The 21,097-nt window shown below is 41.4% G+C and overlaps 2 protein-coding genes across 21 annotated transcripts in view; both read right to left on the bottom strand.

The window, feature by feature from the left end:
• The window catches only part of DTNB (dystrobrevin beta), a 310,883-nt gene that overhangs the window by 72,515 nt on the left and 217,271 nt on the right, over positions 1-21,097 (bottom strand). For 13 of the 20 annotated variants that reach the window (XM_017527170.2, XM_017527155.2, XM_017527133.2 and 10 more), the window contains exons 11-12: positions 6,412-6,501; positions 2,850-2,937 (exon numbers count right to left, since the gene is read on the bottom strand). In XM_017527170.2, the coding sequence (XP_017382659.1) occupies positions 2,850-2,937; positions 6,412-6,501 (178 nt within the window). The remainder of the gene's footprint in view (positions 1-2,849; positions 2,938-6,411; positions 6,502-21,097) is intronic. The other 7 variants (XM_017527229.2, XM_017527220.2, XM_037737881.1 and 4 more) reach the window with 1 other exon arrangement.
• On the bottom strand, positions 10,083-10,538 carry LOC108303456 (40S ribosomal protein S25-like). The gene has a single exon (XM_037737894.1). The coding sequence runs from the start codon at positions 10,505-10,507 to the stop codon at positions 10,130-10,132; it is 378 nt and encodes a 125-aa protein (XP_037593822.1). The 5' UTR covers positions 10,508-10,538; the 3' UTR covers positions 10,083-10,129.

The raw sequence follows: 21,097 nt of genomic DNA on the forward strand, positions 1-21,097 counted from the left end.
TTTTTTTAAGACAGAGTCTTGCTCTGTCGCCAGGTGCCAGGCTGGAGTGCAGTGGCACAATCTTGGCTCACTGCAACCTCCGCCTCCTGGGTTCATGCAATTCTCCTGTCTCAGCCTCCCAAAGTGCTGGGATTACAGGCCTGAGCCACCACGTCCAGCCAGTTTGTCTATTTTTTAAAAGTATCTTCTAATGAGCAAAAGATTTTACATTTGATAGGGTCCAATTTATCAACTTTTAAAATCGTTTGTGATCCCTATAAACTAATACATTTTCATTCTTCTTCATGAGAGAATGAAGGTATTCTCCTATGCTTTCTTTTAGTAGCTTTATGGTTTTGGCTTTTATGTTTAAGTTTATGATACATTTCAAAATGATTTCTTTGTATGGTGTGAGGCAGGGGTTGAGATTCTTTTTTTTCCCTACAGAGATATCCAGTTGTTCCAACAGCATTTGTTAAAATAGAAAGAGTTTCCTTTTCTGACTGATTTGCTTCTTACCTTTGTTAAAAGTCATTTGACCTTACACATGAGTGTCTTTTATGGAAACTCTATTCTGTTCTTTATTTGTTCATCCTTCTGCCAATATCTTACTTTCTTGATTACTATAGCTTTATAGTAAGTCTTGATGTCAAGTAGGATTAAGTCTGCCAACTTTGATGTTCTTTTTCAAGACTGCTATGGTTATTCTAGGTTCTTTGGTTCTCCAAATACATTTTAAAAACAGTTTACTAATTTCTATAAACAACGCTGTTAAGACTTGAATTGATATTAAATATATAGATTAATTTAGGAAAATCTACCATCCTAACAATATTAGACTTTTTAATCTATAAATATGGCACGTCTTCATTTATTTAGGTTTTCTTTAATTTCTCTTAGCAATGTTTTACAGTTTTCAGTCTTGAACATCTTTCATTAAATTTATCCATAAATACTTGGTGTTTTTAATGCTATAGTAAATAGTTTTTTTTTTGTTGTTTGTTTGTTTGAGATGGAGTCTTACTCTGTCGCCAGGCTAGAGTGGAATGGCATGATGTCGGCTCACTGCAGCCTTGACCTCCCCGGGTTCAACCGATCTTCCCATCTCAGCCTTCCCAGCAGCTGGGACTACAGGTGCACACCACCATGCCCAGTTAATTTTTGTATTTTTTGTAGAGATGGAGTTTCGCCAAAAGGTGGTCTCAAACTCCTGAGCTCAAGTGGTCTGCCCACTTTAGCTTCCAAGGTGCTGGGATATACACTTTATATCTCACAGCAATACTATAAAATTTACTTATCTGTTCTCCTACTGTTTTTTAAGATTTCGTAGGACTTCATATGCACAATAACGACATTTGCAAATAAAGACTGCTTTACTTTTGCCTTTCTAATATTTATGCCCCTTTCTTCTTGTCATGTTGCATTAATTAGGTCCTCTAGTATAATTTAGAATAGGGGTAGCAAAAGTGGTTACCTCTGAATTGTTCCTAGTATTAGGGGAAGATGTTTCAAAATTTAAGCTGTAAGTGTGATCTTAACTGTAGGTTTTGTAGGTAGTCTTTATCAGGGTAAGGAAGTTTCCTTCTGCTCTTAGCATATGGAAAAGTTTTATAAATGAGTGCTGTATTTTGTCACATGCTTTTTTCTACATCTACTGAATGATCTTATAATTTGTATCTTTTAACTGTTAATGTGATGAATTACATTGATTTTTATGTATTAAATACATTTGCATTTCTAGGATAAATCTCACTTGATCATGGAGTGTCATCCTTTTTACATATTGCTAGATTCAATTTGCTAATATTTTATTAAGGACTTTTGCATCTAGTTCATGAGAGAATTTGGCCAGCAATTTTCTTTGCCTGTAATGCCCTTGTATTGTTTTGTATCAGGTTATAGTGGCCTCATACAATGACTTATAAAGTGTTCCTTCTTGCTCTATTTTCTGAAAGAGTTTGCATCAAATTGACATTATTTCTTCCTTAAGTATATGATAGTATTGAACAGTTAAACCATCTGAGATTGGTTTTTGTTTGTTTGTTTGTTTGAGACTGGGTCTCGCTTTGTCAACCAGGCTGGAGTACAGTGGTGCAATTTCGGCTTGCTGCAAACTTTGCTTCCTGGGTTCAAGTGATTCTCATGCCTCAGCCACCCAAGTAGCTGGGATTACATGTGGGCGCCACCACGCCTGGCTAATTTTTGTATTTTTAGCACAGACAGGGTTTCACCATGTTGGCCAGGCTGATTCTGAACTCCTGACCTCAAGGGATCTGCCTGTCTTGGCCTCCCAAAGTGCTGAGATTACAGGTGTGAACCACTGCGCCTGGCCAAGCTTGGGGTTTTCTTTGTGGAAAGTTAATTAAGAACTCAACTTTTTTAACCAACATAGGAATATTTCATTTTTTAATTTGTTCCTATGTCAGTTTTATTAATTTGTGTATTTCAAGGAACTCATCTATTTTATCTAGGTTGTCAAACTTACTGGGAAAAAGTTGTTCATAATATTCCCTTATCATTCTTTTAATGTCTACGGGATCTACAGCAATATCTCTTTTTTCATTCCTGATATTAGTAATTAATGTTTTCTCTTTTTTACTTGATGAGTATTGCTGGGTTTATTAATTTTATTGATCTCTTAAAGAATAAAATTCTGGCTCTTTGATTTTCTTTTCTTGATTCATTGTTTAAATAGAGAACATTTTGATGAAATTAAAGTCCCTTTCAGTCTCTACCCTAAAGACACTCCCCCTTCCTTTTGTCCCAGAGGTACCTGTTCTCCTAAATTTCATGTTTACTATTTCCTTCCCATTCGTATACTAAAGTAATGCTAATTTCTGCTACTCTCCTGGGATCCTCCATTAACTTACCACATTTCCTGCTTCCGCAGCCAGCCGGGCAGCATAGCGAGCTATAAGCCGGTGTTCCTCATCCAGTCGGCTAGGACTTTCCAGAACACTGCCAAGGAATAAAAATGCAACAGGTGTCTATCAAACATCCCTTATTCTTGTTCCATTCTTAGAAAGAACAGAGGGAAGAAAAGCTCATAAAAGAATGGTAACGAAAGAACTAGAGGCCTGGGTCATAGGTACTAACGGTGTTATGAGAAAAAAGGGGATTTAGAGAAATGATGATGCCACATTTGTCATTCCTCATTAGCAGCACATCCCCTCTGCTCCCCTACCATCAAAGGGCCACTTCATTTTGAATGCAAGGGCTATGAAAAGACAGGGCACCCACAGAGTCTGAGACACGGATTTCTAACCAAATGTTTTGAAAAACTGATGACTTTTTGGACCTAGATCTCAAATTCAAAAAGACCAAGAGAAAACTAAAGCATCATGAAAAAGAGAGGGCTGAGAAAAAATATACTTAACACTGGCTAAGCAAAAGTTTGGCCTTGCCAGGGCAGGCCAAACACATTGTAAAGCTGGAAAAGATTCCATGGCATCAAACACTCCCCTTTCGTGCCCCTTTCTCTTCCTTTACTATGTTCATTCTACATCGATAGCCCCGTCTTGGAATTAATTAGTTTAATGCACTACTCTTTAACAAGAGTACCAACACCCTAAAAATGTAAGGACCCATTCAGACAGGCTATCAGATAGTGTGGTATCTGGATGAAGGAAGGGTTCTTGAGTAATAGGCTGGCTCTGTATATGGGATGCTGACATGGAACTTCTAACTGATTCTGAAATACATGACTTCGTTAATTTAGTATACCAAATGTTATTTATCCTTATCAAGACAGTCCTAGATTAATAGGGATTGTGGCTATATAATTCTCTGTTTAAGACTGTCAGATGCCGTAAGGCGACAGTGATGATGTTGACTAAATGACCAGAGATGACTGCTGGGGCTTACCTGTACTTTGGCCCCACGTTCTTGGGTTTCCAAAAACCCTTTATCAGAATTTAGCAGTATGAGAAGTAATATACAAAAATTTAAAGACATGAGTTCAATATTCATTATAGCTTGTTATAATTACTGAGAGGAATCTGGGAAGGGTGTGGCTAAATCAATAAAGATCTGTCTGATCTTTTCATGTGTAGAATCGACTATATTGTTTCCAGTTTTTTTTTTTTTTAATCTTTCTATTTCTTTGGCTAAGTCTTTAAGCTTAACTTATTCTTCTAGGATTTTCTTTTAAGTGCTTCAAGTATTCTGCCTATGATGTCTGTCAACACTTTATAATTTTAGGCATGCAAATGTCCATCTCCAGGATATATAATCATCCTCTCAGAAATGATCTTGTAATAAGAACAGACTACTGTCAGTTGGCTTTAATATTTTAGGGTCAAGGGCCCAAGGTGAGAGATAAACTATAATATTTGTGCTTTAAATGTATCTGTCTGAAATAAGAACACTATCTTTTAAATGAAAAATAGTAAAAATGAATGCTTAACAATACAAGTGGATACTATTATGGAGGGACTGGTAGCCTAAGAAGCGGGACCTAAAGTGGCTGACCTCTGTTGTCTGGCAATGGGCACAATAGGTTCTTCTGTGCAAAAGAGCTCCTTTTTCTTAATCCCATTCCATCTCCTTAGGAAGGTTGATCCTATTTGTCACTTATACATGAGTGTGGATGACAGGGCTGCTTTAACTGGCTATGTTTTCTAGCCAGAAACTAGAGGCTTGTGTTGATGAGAGGTTTAAGGTCAATGGAAATTATTTGAGGGCAGTTAGAAAGGATCCTTATTCTTCTGATTGAATTGACTTTCATTTTCAGAATTAGTGAGCCAGGAAGGTTCTGACTTCTTGGAGGAAGTATGGAGCTCAGTTCCTTAGATTATAAATCAGGAAGTCATGCAGTACTCACCCACTCATGTTCTCCTGGGGCTACTGGCCACCAATTTTTGCCCAGGGAGCCAAGGTGAGACTTGAGGGCCTCAGCTAAACTTACCATAAATCTAACTGGGCTAAATTACTAGGTAACAGTGTCTGTCAAACATTCTGCTGCTATTTTTACCGTGGAAACTTCTGCTTACTCTGGACAACTGCCTTTACTGATAATAAATAATTTGTCTTGCCTAGGGTGAAACAACTTGATTCCTAGAGATCAAGAGGCTGGGACGGTGTGTAGAGAAATCATCTGTTGGATGAGGAGACACTCTGTGATGCTGTGCACACAATGATCAGGCCCTTCCTTCCCTCTTAGAGGGTAAGCCTATTAAACATACTTAGAAGGTTAGAAAACCCTACTTCTCCAAGCTTTAGAGATATGTACATACCCCAGAATAATTATGCTATTTAGTCATAGTAGGAAAACTATGGGAAATGATATAAAGTATAATATTAAAACAGTCTTTTTCATATGTATATTTCCCAACTATTAACTTATTAGGGGGAGTAGCAGCAAGGTCAGATGACCTTCCCAAGAAGCCATGGCATGCTGTAAGCCAAACTAAGATCAAAATATAAAGCTTCAGCCCCTGTTATGTATATAGGTTATAAAATATGCTTTTCTCTTTAAGATCAAGAATCTAAAAGCATGGCTTTCCAAGTTGTTTGGCATCGTGACTCCTCTTTGCTGTTATGTAGGGGAAGGATGGTTTTAGATTATTTAAATTTTACCTGTCATCCTAATTGAAGAATGGTGGTGGGTGTGGGTATGGAGTGGGCAGGAGACTTTGGACCTACCTGAATGTAATACTTTATTGTTTTGTATTAAATCTTTTTAAAAAAGGATTAACTTTGCTATAGTTAGCAGTTATCACATGTTTTTCCATCCCAAACCACTGAAGAATCAGACACATTCTCTTATTAACAGAGAGTCACTGCCATGGTAGTTTTCAGGGTTAGGGGAACGTGGAGCTATTATAACACATATAAGTATTATAATATGAGAGAGTCTACATAATTTGGAAAAAAGACCCTCAGGTGACAGTGATCCCATACCATTGTTGGGAATCACAGGTTTAAATAATCAACAATGACAGATTCCTGCTAACAGATAAAGAATGGCAAAGATGTAATAGGGTGACAGTATCAAAGCCCCCAGATAAGACAAAGTGGGATATCTGTGGGTTGACCAACTCTAAACTTTGAATGTCAATGGAAAGATTAGTTAGGTAAGAATGAACAGGAAGAGGCTGCCTCAGATACCTCTGTGAATACTGCATCTTTGGAAATGTCGATCTCTCATAGATTTATATATTCTTTCAAGTGTAAGCTGAAGGAAGTGAACCCCCAATTTAAAGGAGAAGGTCTGACTCCGTGTTTAGGTAAGTGCCCAGCCTTGGCAAGGCTCCCTCTCTTGCAGAAGCTAATGCTTAGCAATTATTTTAATTCTGCCAAGCATAGCTGGTTGCTGCTAAGAAAAACCCTCCATGCACAGCCTTTTTTCCAGCTGACAACTCCAGGTAGCAAAGCTCTCCCTCCCTCTGATCACCCCTGGCTGCCCACTGCTGCTGCTGCACCACCACTAACCGTGCACAGTGCTGCAGACGGGCCACATAGGAGGCTATCAGCGCATGCTCATCGGCCAAGTGACTGGGTATATCCTGGCTATACTGTAACCTAGGAACAACGGAGGCAAAGACAGCAAGCGTAACACAAACACATACAGAGGGAGAAGTGAACATGGATTAAAATGAGCAAACTTCAAAGAAAAATTTTAAAAGTAATAAATCATAATAAGGAAAACAATAAAAAAAATCACAATGCAAAATGGAATATGGTGTTAGATCCTCAGGAATCCGTCTCTCAAATCCTCTGAACAAAAGCAGTCCTTCAGAAGTGGCTCTGGCCCACTGACACGACAGCCCTTGTGAAGGACTTGTTGAGTCAGCAGAGGAGCTGCGTGTACAACTTTTGTCCAGGTGCTGCTCTCTGTGATGGACGCACTTTTTAGAGGATGCCCTCTGGCAAGACAACTGAAGCCCAGCGAATCTACTACGTGACCCCCTAGTGCTATGCTTTTATAGGCTTTTGTGTACACTTAAGAATTTTCAGTGTTACTTCATGTTATCAGTAAAACATTTTTATTTCTCTAAGGATGCTGACTTTAGCATCAGTCTACTTCTCCCATAAAACTGGTACTTGGCCAGGTGCGGTGGCTCACACCTGTAATCCCAACACTTTGGGAGGTCAGGGTGGGTGGATCATGAGGTCAAGAGATTGAGACCATTCTGGCCAACATGGTGAAACCCCATCTCTACTAAAAATACAAAAATTAGCTGGGTGTGGTGGTGCATGCCTGTAATCCCAGCTTCTCCGGAGGCTGAGGCAGGAGAATCACTCGAAACTGGGAGGCAGAGGTTACAATGAGCCGAGATCATGCCATTGCACTCTAGCCTGGTGACAGAGCGGAACTCCATCTCAAAAAAACAAAAAACAAAAAACAAAACTGGCACCTTCCCAAACTCATTAGAACTGCACCTAAATTGCAAGGCAACACTATATATTCTGAGTGAGGTCCTTAAGCACATGGTCTTTTAACTTTTTACTGCAGAAATATTAAAACTTTCATAAAATAATCTAATGACTACCTCTCAGGTATCCATTGCAAAACTTGAATGAATATCAACATTTTGTCAGTGTTATTTAATCTAATTTTTATTCCTCCAACTGTTTGTGCAGGGATGCGTGGCTAAAAGCAAACCCCAGGCAATTACTTCACCTGGGGATACTTCAGTCTGTATATCTATCGGACAGTAAAAACGTTTCATACAACCTAACACCATTATCACACCTAAAAACATAGACAAAAAGATTTTAGTACCTTAGTCCATCTGCCAATTTCTTCGTATCTTAAAAAATGTCCTTTTACGGTTAAAGTCAAGATCCAAACAAAGTCCCCACTTTGTATTTGGCTGGTAGGTTTCTTTTATGTTTGTATTTGACTGATACATTTCTGCTTTTGTTTGTTTTGTTCTGTTTTGCTTTGAGATGGAGTCTTGTTCTGCCTCCCAGGCTGGAGTGCAATGGCATGATCTCAGCTCACTGCAACCTTCCACTCCTGGGTTTCATGGCAAAGCTACCATGAAAAGTGATTCTTCTATCTCAGCCTCCTGTAGCTGGGATTACAGGTACATAACACCAGCTAATTTTTGCATTTTTAGTAGAGATGGGGTTTCACCATGTTGGCCAGGCTGGTCTCGGACTCCTGACCTCAGGTGATCTGCCCACCTTAGTCTCCCAAAGTGCTGAGATTACGGGTGTGAGCCACTGTGCCTGGCTGCCTAGTTTTGTTTGGTATATTTCCTGTCCCAGACTTGGAATGAACCATCCTTCTAAGGATCTCTGATTCTATTTACTGGCAAAGAGTATTTAGAGACCACAGTCAGAATGCCAGCATGCTCACTTTTCTAGGCTCACTAATTCTAGGCCTTCTCAGTGGACAAAGCTAGAAAATCTGTATATTTTAGGAAAAAAAAATAAGTCCTCTCAGTGCTTTCAAGGTACCATTTCATTTTCTTCTGACTTGTGTGTCTTTCAACCCTTTTCCCGTTTGCCCTGAGAATACTTGCTGGCAGTGCTTGAGGATACAGCATTTACCCCGAGGTAACTTTGCCATGAAACATCTCGTTTTTATTATTATTCTCTTAACACTCTAGTACGTTGACTTTGGAAACAAAAGACATCGTTCTATTTACAGCATTCTATTTTTAGCAGTGGTATTTCCATTTATAAAATGCAGTAACTCTTGATTGCTGAAAATGCCAAAGCTTAGAAAGCATAGCATTCCTGTACATTATTTTATTATTTTATTATTATTATTATTATTATTATTTTTGAGACAGAGTCTCACTCCATTGCCAGGCTGGAGTGCAGTGGTGCGATCTCAGCTCACTGCAACCTCCACCTCCCCCAGGTTCAAGTAATCCTCCTGCCTCATCCTCCCAAGTAGCTGGGACTACAGGTGTGCGCCACCATGCCCAGCTAATTTTTTATATTTTTAGTAGAGACGGAGTTTCACTGTGTTGGCCAAGGATGGTCTTGATCTTTTGACCTCGTGATCCTCCCACCTCAGCCTCCCAAAGTGCTGGGGTTACAGGCATGAGCCACCACGCCCAGCTGATGTTAATTATTAATAACATCATTCTTGAACAGTTGGCTGAAGATTCATTTAATGAATCCAATTTTTCCAAAATAGATGATTCTGATGATTCAGATGATTCTGATGTTAGTTCTGTTTAGAAATAACTCCAAGAACAGTTCTTATATTTTATTTTCATATTGAAAATCAGTCACTTTGCTTCAGCCTCCAACAGCGTGTTGACGTAAAATTAAAGGAGCAATGGCAGTGAGTTGGACTTTTTTTCTGAACAAGAAAAGGGTTAATGAGAAGTCAACAGCTGTTCTAATCTTTGTTTCCTTGTAAGTAACATGTCTTTTTTTTAGGCAGGGTCTTGCTGTGTCACCCAGGCTGGAGTGCCGTGGTGCAATCATGGATCACTGCAGCCTCGACCTCCTGGGCTCAAGTGATCCTCTAGCCTCAGTCTCCAGAGTAGCAGGGACCACAGGTGTGTACCACCACACCCAGCTAATTTTCAAATCTTTTGTAGAGACGGGGGTCTCACTTTGTTGCCCAGGCTGGTCTCGAACTCCTGGGCTCAGGGATGTAATATGCCCCCCCGCCACTTCTTTTCTTCTCTAGCTGCTTTTTAAATGTTTTCTTCATCACTGATTTTCAGCAATTTGATTCTGATGTGCCCTAGTACAGTTTTCTCTTTGTTTATCCTGGCATACAGTTTGTTGCATTGATAGCATTTGTAGATTTATAGTTTTTAACAAATTTGTGAAAATTTCTTTGAAAAGTTGGGAAAAAATGTTTCTTAAGTATTTTTTCTCCCTCTCCTCTGTTAGACCACTTGTCATTATCCCACAGGCTCCAGAGGCTCAGTTCATTTCCAGTCATTTTCCTCTGTGCTCCATTCTGGGTAATTTGTATTGCCATGTTTTTAAGTTCAGTGAACTTTTCTTCTGCAATTTCTGATCTACTGTTAAGTTCATCCCTAGAATTCTTCATTTCAGACATTATCCCTTTCAACTCTCTTGTAGGCCATTGTAAGTATTTCAGCATTTACTCTGTTATGAGAAGCTACTGGAAGGCTTTAAAAAAGAGGTGACATATGATTTTATTTATTTATTTACTTATTTAATAAAGTTTTATTTTTCCAAATGTACAGTTGGTTGGACCTATTCATGCGTCTTCACCAGCAGCTGGAGCATCTCCACCCTTGGTATTTCTGGTGTAAATTACTTGAGCTCTGTACTTTGAAACCAGTTTGATAAGTCCTTTGCTAAGGAGCTCCTGAAGGGCTGCCCTGGCAAGGGAGCCTCGAATCTTTAGTCTCTCAGAGACCACAGCTGGAGTTATAAGTTTATAGTTGGGAACTTCCTTACAGCGTTTGTCATAGGTAGCTTTGTCAGACAAGACTAAGTTACTGAGCTTGTCCCGAACTTTGCCTTTGGACCACTTCTTCTTTTTGGCCTTGCCCCCAGATTTGTTCACTGGGTCTTTGTCTTTCTTGGCCAACTTTCCGGCGTCTTTTTTCTTCTTGTCGTCCTTGGGTGGCATTGCGAAGCTCGGAGAGCAGCAGCGAACACTACAACCGTGCTGAGATGCCCGATTTTATTTATTTTATTTTATTTTTTGAGATGGAGTCTCGCTCTGTCGCCCAGGCTGGAGTGCAATGGCGCGACCTCGGCTCATCGCAACCTCCACCTCCTGGGTTCAAGCAATTCTCCTGTCTCAGCCTCCTGAGTAACTGGGATTACAGGCATGCACCACCATGCCTAGCTAATTTTCTTATTTTTTAATAAAGACAGGGTTTCGCCATGCTGGCCAGGATGGTCTTGAATTCCTGACCTCAAGTGATCTGCCCATCTAGGCCTCCCAAAGTGCTGATATTACAGGCGTGAACCACTGTACCCGGCCCTGATATTATTTATGTTTTAATAAGATCATTAGGCCAGATGTGGTGGCTCATCCCTATAATTCCAGCACTTTGGGAGGCCAATGTTGGAGAATCACTTGAGCGCAGGAGTTAGAGGCCAGCTTGGGCAACATAGCAAGACCCCCATTTCTAAAAAAATAAAAAGATATTTCCTCTCTAGAAAGTAAACTGCTAGAGAACAGGGGAAGATACAGTCAATTAGAAGACTACTGCAATCTTCCAGGTGAGAATTAAGAGTGGGCTAGGAAAACAGTGTTAACAGAGGTCGTAAAAAATAGCAGAATCTTGAACACATTTCCATGGTGTTTTTGTATACAGCTGACCTCATACTTGGGAAGTGGAGATGGATGTAAGAGAATGAAGGAATCAAGAGTTCTGACTGAGCAACTGGGAAAATGGGATTGTCATGAACTGAGATGGGGAAGGCTAAGGAAGAAGCAGGTCCGGTGGGGGATAAGAGAGAACTCAGTTTGCAACATGCTAATTATGAGATTTGTATTAAATATCCAAGTGAAGGTACTGATTAGGAAGTGGATATATGAGGTAAGGGCTCAGGGAAAAGGTGTGGCCCAGAAAAATACATTTAGAAGTCACCAATATTACCAGTGTTATAAAAAGTTTGAGTTGGCCAGGTGCGGTGACTCACACCTGTAATCCCAGCACTTTGGGAGTCCAAGGTGGGCGGATCATGAGGTCAGGAGATCGAGACCAGCCTGGCTAATATGGTGAAACCCTGTCTCTACCTAAAAATGCAAAAAAAAATTAGCTGGGCATGGTGGCATGCACCTGTAATCCCAGCTACTCGGGAGGCTGAGGCGGGATAGTCACTTGAAACCAGGAGGCAGAGGTTGTAGTGAGCCAAGACCACACCACTGCACTCCAGCCTGGGTGACAGAGTGAGGCTTCGTCTTGGAAAGAAAAAAAGTATGAGTCTGGCTACAATCGCCTCCTACTAGTGAGTGAAGACAGAAAAGAGAAGTGGCCCTGTCCTACCATTCAGATTTCAAAGGAGTGTGGAAAAACTTGCAAAGGAGGCCAAGAAGAAATGAGAAAAACTAAGAGTGTGGTATCTGGAGGCCACATGCAACAAGCGCTTCAAGTAGAAAGGAGAGATCATCTATGTCAAATGCTACTGACGATCAAGTAGGGTTAAGTACTAAAAACTGACCACTGTATTCTGTGATATAGAGAAGTCACCAGTTTCCTTGACATAGTTTTGGCAAAGTAACAGGAGGTGAAAGTCTGGCTGGGTGTGTTTGAAAGGATATGGCAGAAGAGAAATTGAAGTTTCCTTCTACAGATAACCCTTTAAAGGTTTTCTGAAATGGGAAGAAGAGATATGGAGGGTACCTAGAAGAGGACTGAGGCCAAGAAAATATATATATATATTTTTTGAGACGGGGTCTTGCTGTGTTGCCCAGGCTGGAGTGCAGTGGCATAATCTTGGCTCACTACAATCTCTGCCTCCTGGGTTCAAGTGATTCTCCTGCCTCAGCCTCCTGAGTAGCTGGGATTACAGGCATGTGCCACCATGCCTGGCTAATTTTTGTATTTTTAGTAGAGACAGGGCTTCACCATGTTGGCCAGGCTGGTCTCAAACTCCTGACCTCAGGTGATCCACCTGCCTTGGCCTTCCAAAGTGCTAGGGTTACAGGCGTGAGCAGCCACACCCAGCCTATAGGAGGACTTCTATTGAGAACCAGTATTGTTTGTCAGATAATTAGAGATGTAGACCACAATGAAAAGCATTCTTAGTAGTTAGATAAGGAAGTTAAGTGACCATGAATTTTCTGATAATTTTGTTTGGGGTGTGGGGTGTAATGTGGTTCTACCCCCAAAGTTGTACCTATTTTACCAGATTAAGAAAATTTAAACTCTTTCCTTTCTGATAAAATATAAATATACATATATACATAATTATGCAACATATATATAACCCCCAACTAACAAACAAGTTTTGTTTTAGAAATTTGTTCCAAAGCAGAGTCAATAGTATACAATTCAGATTTTTTTCACATAAAAACAAGAATTCCTAAACTGTCAAATGTCAATTCAATCCATAAAAGGAGGTGATTTTTCATGCCTAAATATCCAATAGTTTTTTTTTTTTTTTTTGAGATGGAGTTTCGCTCTTGTTACCCAGGCTGGAGTGCAATGGGGCGATCTCGGCTCACCGCAACCTCCGCCTCCTGGGTTCAGGCAATTCTCCTGCCTCAGCCTCCTGAGTAGCTGGGATTACAGGCACACGCCACCATGCCCAGCTAATTTTTTGTATTTTTAGTAGAGACGGGGTTTCACCATGTTGACCAGGATGGTCTCGATCTCTTGACCTCGTGATCCACCCGCCTCGGCCTCCCAAAGTGCTGGGATTACAGGCGTGAGCCACCGCGCCCGGCAATATCCAATAGTTCTAACGGTATTACTGATGGAAATTGGGCATTTGAAACAATGTATGGAGCACTACTAGGGGTCCAGTGATGAAGGCACCACAGTAAACAAAACTCAGACATGGCTGCTGCCCTGATGGTGCTAAGAACACTTTAGTAGGAAAATAAATGACACCAGTAACTGCAAACTTGCAAATCAGTAAGTGTTTTGATGAGCGGGACTTTGTCCTCCTCTGAGAGGACACAATACAATTTTATCCAGTCAGGGAGATCACCAAAAGCAAAGGTCAGTACAATGACCACAGAGTTACAATGAGGAGTGACAACGAAATGAACACTCTGTCAGGCACCTTGATCAGCACATCCCTCAAGGCACCCCCTAGATCTAAGTCAATGCTAATGATGACCAGAGCTGACGACAAAGGGTCTTGAATGGGACCGGCCTACCTAAAGAAATGCTTCTAAAGCAGCATTGCTAAAAATACTTTTCCCCTGACTACTTCCTTTGGAACTCCCAGGCTTCTACTGAAATAATCTGGGAACACAGCCTGGGAATCTGCATTTGGAACAAGTTTGCAGGTGCTCTAGCTGCATTCCAGCATGAGAACTGCTCTCCAAGAAATGGTGGTAATATCTCGTGATGTCAGAGGCTGGACAAGCCCCTGACCTTGTCTTGAGGCTGGGTGTAGAGTAGCAGCCTGGAGCCAATGGTTACAGTTATATACCAAATAGGAGGCAGGAGAGTCCAGCAATTGAGAGCATGGGCTTTGGCTTCTAATCCACACCCTGATGCTTTCTAGCTGTGTGCACTTGGACAATAACTTTTTTATGCTTAGTCCCCTTACCTGTAAAATCATAATAATAATATAAAATCGACTTCATATAATATTTATTTTGTAGGGTGTCAGGAAGATTAAATAAAATAATGTCAAAAAGCATCTGGCACATAGGTTGTAATAGTCATTATCAACAAGGTACCTGTGACCCATCAGATACTCTTCTACATCTTCTCATATTTATTCTCAGAACAATCTCACAAGAAACGCACTATGGTATCCCTCATGATTTTACATCTCCAGCCCTGACCTCTCCCTCAAGCTCCAGCATCATGTCCTTGATGGTCTACTCAACACCTCCCCTTGGCTGCCCAAGGAGCATCTCAAGTCTAATATGCTCAAAATAGAACTCTTGATTCTCTCCACCCCACATCCTCACCTGTTACTCCCCAGACTGACCAGCTTAAATTAATGGCAGAGTCAAGCCAAAACCAGAGGAGTTTAAAAAATTTCTCTCAATTTTCCCAACACACATCCAATCCACCACAAGTCCTGGTGGCTTCATTTTCTCATCACCTCCACTGCATGAGCCATGGCTTCTCATGAGAAATTTCTTACGAGGTCTTGCTTGGGCTGCTCCCATAGCCTCTTGACTGTGCTCTCTTCTTCTGCTCATACACTCTACAGTTGATTCTCCACACTGCAATGAGTGGCCTTTTAATAAGTAATAATAAGTCAGTTTTGGGGTGATGAAAATGTTCTCAAACTGATTTCAGTAGTGGCTGCACAACTCTGTGTGTACACTAAAAACCACCAAATTGGCTGGGCGTGGTGGCTCACGCCTGTAATCCAAGCACTTTGGAGGCCAAGGCGGGTGGATCACCAGAGGTTGGGAGTTCATGACCAGCCTGACCAACATGGTGAAACCCCATCTTTATTTAAAAAAAAAAAAAAAATATATATATATATATACACACACATATATATATATACATATATATGGAAAAAAACCCACCAAATTGTGCATTTTGGACAGATGAATTGTATGGTGTATGAGTCATTGCTCAATAAATTTGTTTAAAAAATAAATCAAGGGTCCTCACTAATAATTCTGAAACTGCTACACATGCTGCTGGCACAGAACAAGTAAGTCAATGGATGGTGGATGATAGGAGCTGGGGGGTCTCACCCCTGGAGAGGGAAGTTACAGACGACCAAGGGAGACAGCCACAGGAAACCCTGTGGGACTGGATCAGAGTCAGGTACTTCAGCATGACTAACGTATAGCTTAATGCAGATACAGATGGACAGACAAAGAATTATAAGCATGCGCATATATGCAGACTGATTTCGTTTTCTTTTTTTTTTTAATTGAGATGGAGTCTTGCTCTGTCACCCAGGCTGGACTGGGGAGCAGTGGCCTGATCTCGGCTCACTGCAGCCTCCGCCTCCTAGGTTAAAATGATCCTCGTGACTTAGTCTCCCGAGTAGCTGGGACTACAAGCATATACCACCACATTGGCTAATTTTTAAAATATTTTTAGTAGAGATGGGGTTTCGCCATGTTGGCCAGGCTGGTCTCAAACTCCTGACCTTAGGTGATCTGCCCACCTTGGCCTCCCAAAGTGTTGGGATTACAGGCATGAGCCACCGTACCCAGCCTATACACACTGATTTCTAATACCATTCCTTAATAAAGGAGCCAGGGCTCCCTAGAAAAATGCCTCATTCTAGGGCTAGGGCAGGGAATATATAAGATGATAACACCACAACGTAGTTAAATTCTTAAAAAACAAAAGGTGACAGGTCAAAAAGACAGAGGACCCAAGCAGAAAGAGCTCCCACTAGCCAGAGTTGGAACAATTTGAGCAATGAAATAAATAATGTATTAAACAGTATTGGGCTATAACCCAAAGCATAGAATAAATGTCCATGAGTCCACACTGATATAAATAAATGATTAAATAAACAAATGGGAGATATATAGAAGGTGTAGACATTTCCCTCTCCAGGGGGTAGAGCTTAATTCCTCACCCCTGCCCTTGAGGATGAGCCATGCTTAGGGACTTCCTAAGAAAAGAGTAGGAAAAGAGTGGAGAAACCTTGTAAATGCGGCTTTGGACAGGAGATCAAGGTTAACATCATCAGCGAGAAGTCATGCTGACAGCAGGTACCTCTACCATGCAATGAGAAGCGCACCTCACCTCTGTGGTGTTCTTCCCCTAAACCCATAATCACAGTCAAATCGTGAGAAAACCATGAAGGACGTTCTGCAAAATACCTGACTAGTACTCCTCAAAATTGTGAAGGTCACGAAGAACAGGGAAAGACTAAGAAACTGTCACGGAACAGAAGAGGCCAAGGAGACAGGATGACTAAATGAAATGTGGCATCCTGGAACAGAGAAAGGACATTAGTGGACAATCTAGTTAAATAGGAGTAAAGGCTGGAACTTAGTTCACAGTAGTGTATGGGTGTTGATTTCTTAGTTGTGACACGGTTACCAGGGCAACATAAGATAGCAATATTAGAAGAAACAGGGGAAGGGGTATGTATATGGGAACTTACTGTACTACTTTTGCAACTCTTCTTTAAGCCTAAAACTATTCTACAATAAATCTTATTAAAAATGCTTTTTAAAATTCAAATTCTCTCTCTCCTGCGTGATCTGGCCCCTTGCTGCCTCTCCAGCTAGTTTTCTACGCTCGTCCCTCTACTCACCGTGCTTCAGCCATGCTGATCTTTCTGCTATTCCAGAAAACACCCAGTACCTTCCAACATGGACCTTTATCCTCCCCATTCCCTCTGCCTGGAACAATCTTCCCTCAGACGCTGGCATGGCTCTCTCTTCTTACATCATTCAGATTCCTGATCAAAGTCATCTCTCCAGAAGGCCCTACCCTAATGATCCAGTCTAAAACCTAAAACTCTCTGACCCATTCACTCTCTGTTTTCCTGCACAGCATTTACTACTATTGTTTATTATATTATAAAACAATATTTTTCTGTCTTCTTTGCTAGAATGGCAGCTACAGGGACCTATTTTTACACAGCTAAATCACCAGGCACCTCCCGAAATAGTGCCTTGCGCATATCAGGTGCTCAGCAAATACTTGCTGAACTAATGAATTAGCCTAAAGATGAAGTAATTAGTTACTTCTAGAGAAGTACTTAAGGCTGGTGCGGTGGCTTACGCCTGTAATCCCAGCACTTTGGGAGGCTGAGGCAGGAGAATCACTTGAACCCGGGAGGCGGAGGTTGCAGTGAGCCGAGATGGCGCCACTGCACTCCAGCCTGGGCGACAGAGCAAGATCACATCTCAAACAAACAAACAAACAGAAAAACAAAAAGAAAGAAGTACTTAAGTATAAAGAGTTAACGCAACAACTCTGTCAACAGGTAGTGAACAAAGCTAGGCCCTGAACTCAGGCCTAGGTGACTTCAGAGCTTATACTGTCTCCGCCACACTGTTTTCTTCTCTCAAAGAGAAATGGAGTTGACACCAGCGAAGGACAGGAGTAAATACCATGTAGACAAGCAGGGCAGCTCCTCCTCAAGTCCCTCAGCCAGGCGAGTGCTGGGCTGAGGTGGTTGTGAGTGTAAGAGCACGGTTACAGTGTGGTTGTGACCAGGGAGCTGGTTGGGAAACACACAATTTGGGGCAGAAGTTCAGATTGAATTTCTGTTGAGTTGACAGGTAGAGTTCAGTGAGGCAGGCTTGCTTTCTTTTCTTTCTTTCTTTCCTTTCCTTCCTTCCTTCCTTCCCTTTCCTTTCTTTGTCTCTCATTTCCTTCTTTCCTTTCTTCCTTTCCTTCCTCCCTCCTTACCTTCCTTCCCTCCTTCCCTCTCTCTTTCTTTCCTTCTCTCTCTCTCTTTTTTCTTTCTTTCATCTTGCTCTGACACCCAGACTGGAGTGCAGTGGCACAATCTCAGCTCACTGCAACCTCCACCTCCCAGGTTCAAGCGATTCTTCTTCCTCAGCCTCCCAAGTAGCTGGGACTACAGGCGCGTGCCACCATGGCTGGCTATTTTTTGTGTGTGTGTGTGTCTTTTTAGTAAAGACAAGTTTCACCATGTTAGCCAGGTTGTTTTCGATTTCTTGAACTCGTGATACATCTGCCTCGGCCTCCCAAATTGTTGGGATTACAGGCATAAGCCACTGCACCTGGCAAGTTCAGTGGGATTTTCTTACAGCACCTCAATTTTTATATATGTAGCATAAGTGAAAATACAGAATTTGGGGAATATTACCAAGTGTTGTTATAACAGATTTTAAGATAATTTTTTCTTAAAAATTATTTCTACTCCAACAATGAGAGTAATTCTGGCAACCATTGTTTCAAAGTGTTAGACATTTAAGGGAGTCATCTCTGAAGAAGGCTGACGTGCCAAAGAGTCTGCCCAAGTGCCCTCTAATGTACTGGTTGAGTGTTGGCAGGACAATTATTTACTAATATTATCTTCCTTGAAGGAGGTAGTCCTTCTCCCAATTACTAATTACCAGCTGCTCTCTGAATAAGTATATTATACTCTTTTAATTTCATGGGAACTCACACAATAAGCCACATTAGTCTTTGGGCAAGTTGAAGTGAGAGAATAGAGATTCATCTCCGTATTTGTTATTCTAAATTTCAAAGGGGCCAACATTTGTACCTTTGACTACTGTTACCATACTACTAATGAAGAAGATGTAAAGGTCTACAGAATTTGATACAATCTTCCTTTTCTTTTCTTTTTGAGACAGAGTCTCACTCTGTCACCTACGCTGGAGTGCAGTGGTGTGATCTTAGCTCACTGCAGCCTCAACTCCTGGGCTCAAGCAATCCTTGCATTTCAGCCTCCTGAGTAGTTGGGGTTACATCAGACCAGATAGCTAAAAAAAAATTTTTTTTTTTTGTAGAGATGAGGTCTTGCTGTGTTGCCCATACTGGTCTTGAACTCCTGGCCTCAAGTGATCCTCCCACCCTGACCTCACAAAGTGCTGGGATTAGAGGTGTGAGCCACTAGTGCCCAGCCTTGTAATCTTATTTCATTACCTATGTTGAGCCAGTAATGGACCACAACATGCTGACTTATAAAGTACCTTTTATCAGCTCTGAAATTCTAAGTAATAAAAAAACAAAATTGTATACAGAACTACATCTATTTTTAACATCCTTATTCTAAATCCAAGACAAAGTAAAATGCATATTTTTCTCAAAGGGCCCGAGGGTAAATATTTTAGGCCTTGTAGGCCATAAGCTCTCTGTTGCAGCTACTCAATCTGCCATGGTAGGGAAAGCAGCTATAGCCAATATGTAAACAAGTATGTTCCAATAAAACTTTATTGACAAAACAAGTATACACAAGGTATACACATGGTACACACAAGGGCAGGGCATTACAGGTACACACAAATTACAAGCTGTGGTTTGCCAACCTCTGTCATTGTGTATACACAATGTAGCTGGGAAGTGCTCTGAAGCTACTTATGTGCCAATGCACCATGCCAATATCTGAGAGGAGTTCAGGAGTCTTTGTCATTTTTTTTTTTTTTTTTTTTTTTTTTTGAGACGGAGTTTCACTCTTGTTACCCAGGCTGGAGTGCAATGGGGCGATCTCGGCTCACCGCAACCTCCGCCTCCTGGGTTCAGGCAATTCTCCTGCCTCAGCCTCCTGAGTAGCTGGGATTACAGGCACGCGCCACCATGCCCAGCTAATTTTTTGTAGTTTTAGTAGAGACGGGGTTTCACCATGTTGACCAGGATGGTCTTGATCTCCTGACCTCGTGATCCACCTGCCTCGGCCTCCCAAAGTGCTGGGATTACAGGCTTGAGCCACCGCGCCCGGCCCGTCTTTGTCATTTTCAATCTGAAATTCAATCTATCTTGGCACTTTGGAAGGCCAAGGTGGGAGGTCACTTGAGGACAGGAGTTTGAGACCAGCCTGGGTAACACATTGAGACCCTGTCTCTATTTAAAAAAGAAAAAAAAATTCAGCCTGGTGTGGTGGCAATATGCCTATGGTCCTAGCTACTTGGGAGGCTGAGGTGGGAGAATTGCCTGAGCCCAAGAGTTTGAGGCTGCCGTGAGCCATGTCTGTATCACTGCACTCCAGCCTGGGCAGCAGACCAAGACCCTGTACCTAAAAAATAAAAATAAACCAGCTGGGTGTGGTGGCTCACGCCTGTAATCCCAGCACTTTGGGAGGCCAAGGTGGGCGGATCACCTGAGGTCAGGAGTTCGAGATCAGCCTGACCAACATGGAGAAACGTCATCTCTACTAAAAATACAAAATTTTATTTTGTATTTTTACAAAATACAAAACATTTTGTATATTTGAAATCCCAGCTACTGGGGAGGCTGAGGCAGCAGAATCACTTAAACAGAGGAGGCAGAGGTTGCGGTGAGCCGAGATCACGCCATTGCACTCCAGCCTGGGCAACAAGAGCAAAACTCTGTCTCAAAAAAAAAAAAAAAAAAAATCAATCTAGCTGATGTTTCCCTTTATCATCCACTGAAATGTAAGGCTAAGAGAAGAAAAGACCACTGTCACCTTTCACACAGCCTGGCCTCCACAACTTCAAACAGACCAAATAGCTTCAAGGAAGATCCCACATGGAAGCTCCATTAGATGTGCTGAGTGAGAAGCTAAGAAAAGCATTTCTGTGTCCTCCACAACAAATGTGGAAGGCCAGCTGATTCTAACAGTAAATTATAAGACAATTCTCCGACTCTGGAAAGTCCTGAAGTTTGGAGAAATGTCAGTAGTTCTGACACAGTGGGAGAAATCTGTAGGAACCACCAAAGCAGCAGAAAAAATATTCCAGTGAAAACCTGAATACCTGGAATAATCAGTGACTTTAGCAAGGAAATGCTAGGAAAGTGGATGCAGACTAGGGATTAGCACTGAAAGTAGCACATTTCAGAACAGATTCTTATATGATTTTTTATTAGCTGCTGGACATGATAAACGCTGCATTGTTGAGTGTCTTGATTTTATTGTCTTCCTTTAAAAAGTGTTTTTTTTTTGTTTTTTTTTTGAGATTGAGTCTCTGTTGCGCCCAGGC

Source organism: Cebus imitator, unplaced genomic scaffold (assembly GCF_001604975.1).
Source record: "Cebus imitator isolate Cc_AM_T3 unplaced genomic scaffold, Cebus_imitator-1.0 Scaffold1, whole genome shotgun sequence".
In the NCBI taxonomy this organism is placed as follows: domain Eukaryota; kingdom Metazoa; phylum Chordata; class Mammalia; order Primates; family Cebidae; genus Cebus; species Cebus imitator.

What these genes read in the sequence shown, in the direction of transcription:
- LOC108303456 (XM_037737894.1), bottom strand. Translation starts at nt 10,507, where the DNA reads ATGCCACCCAAGGACGACAAGAAGAAAAAAGACGCCGGAAAGTTGGCC.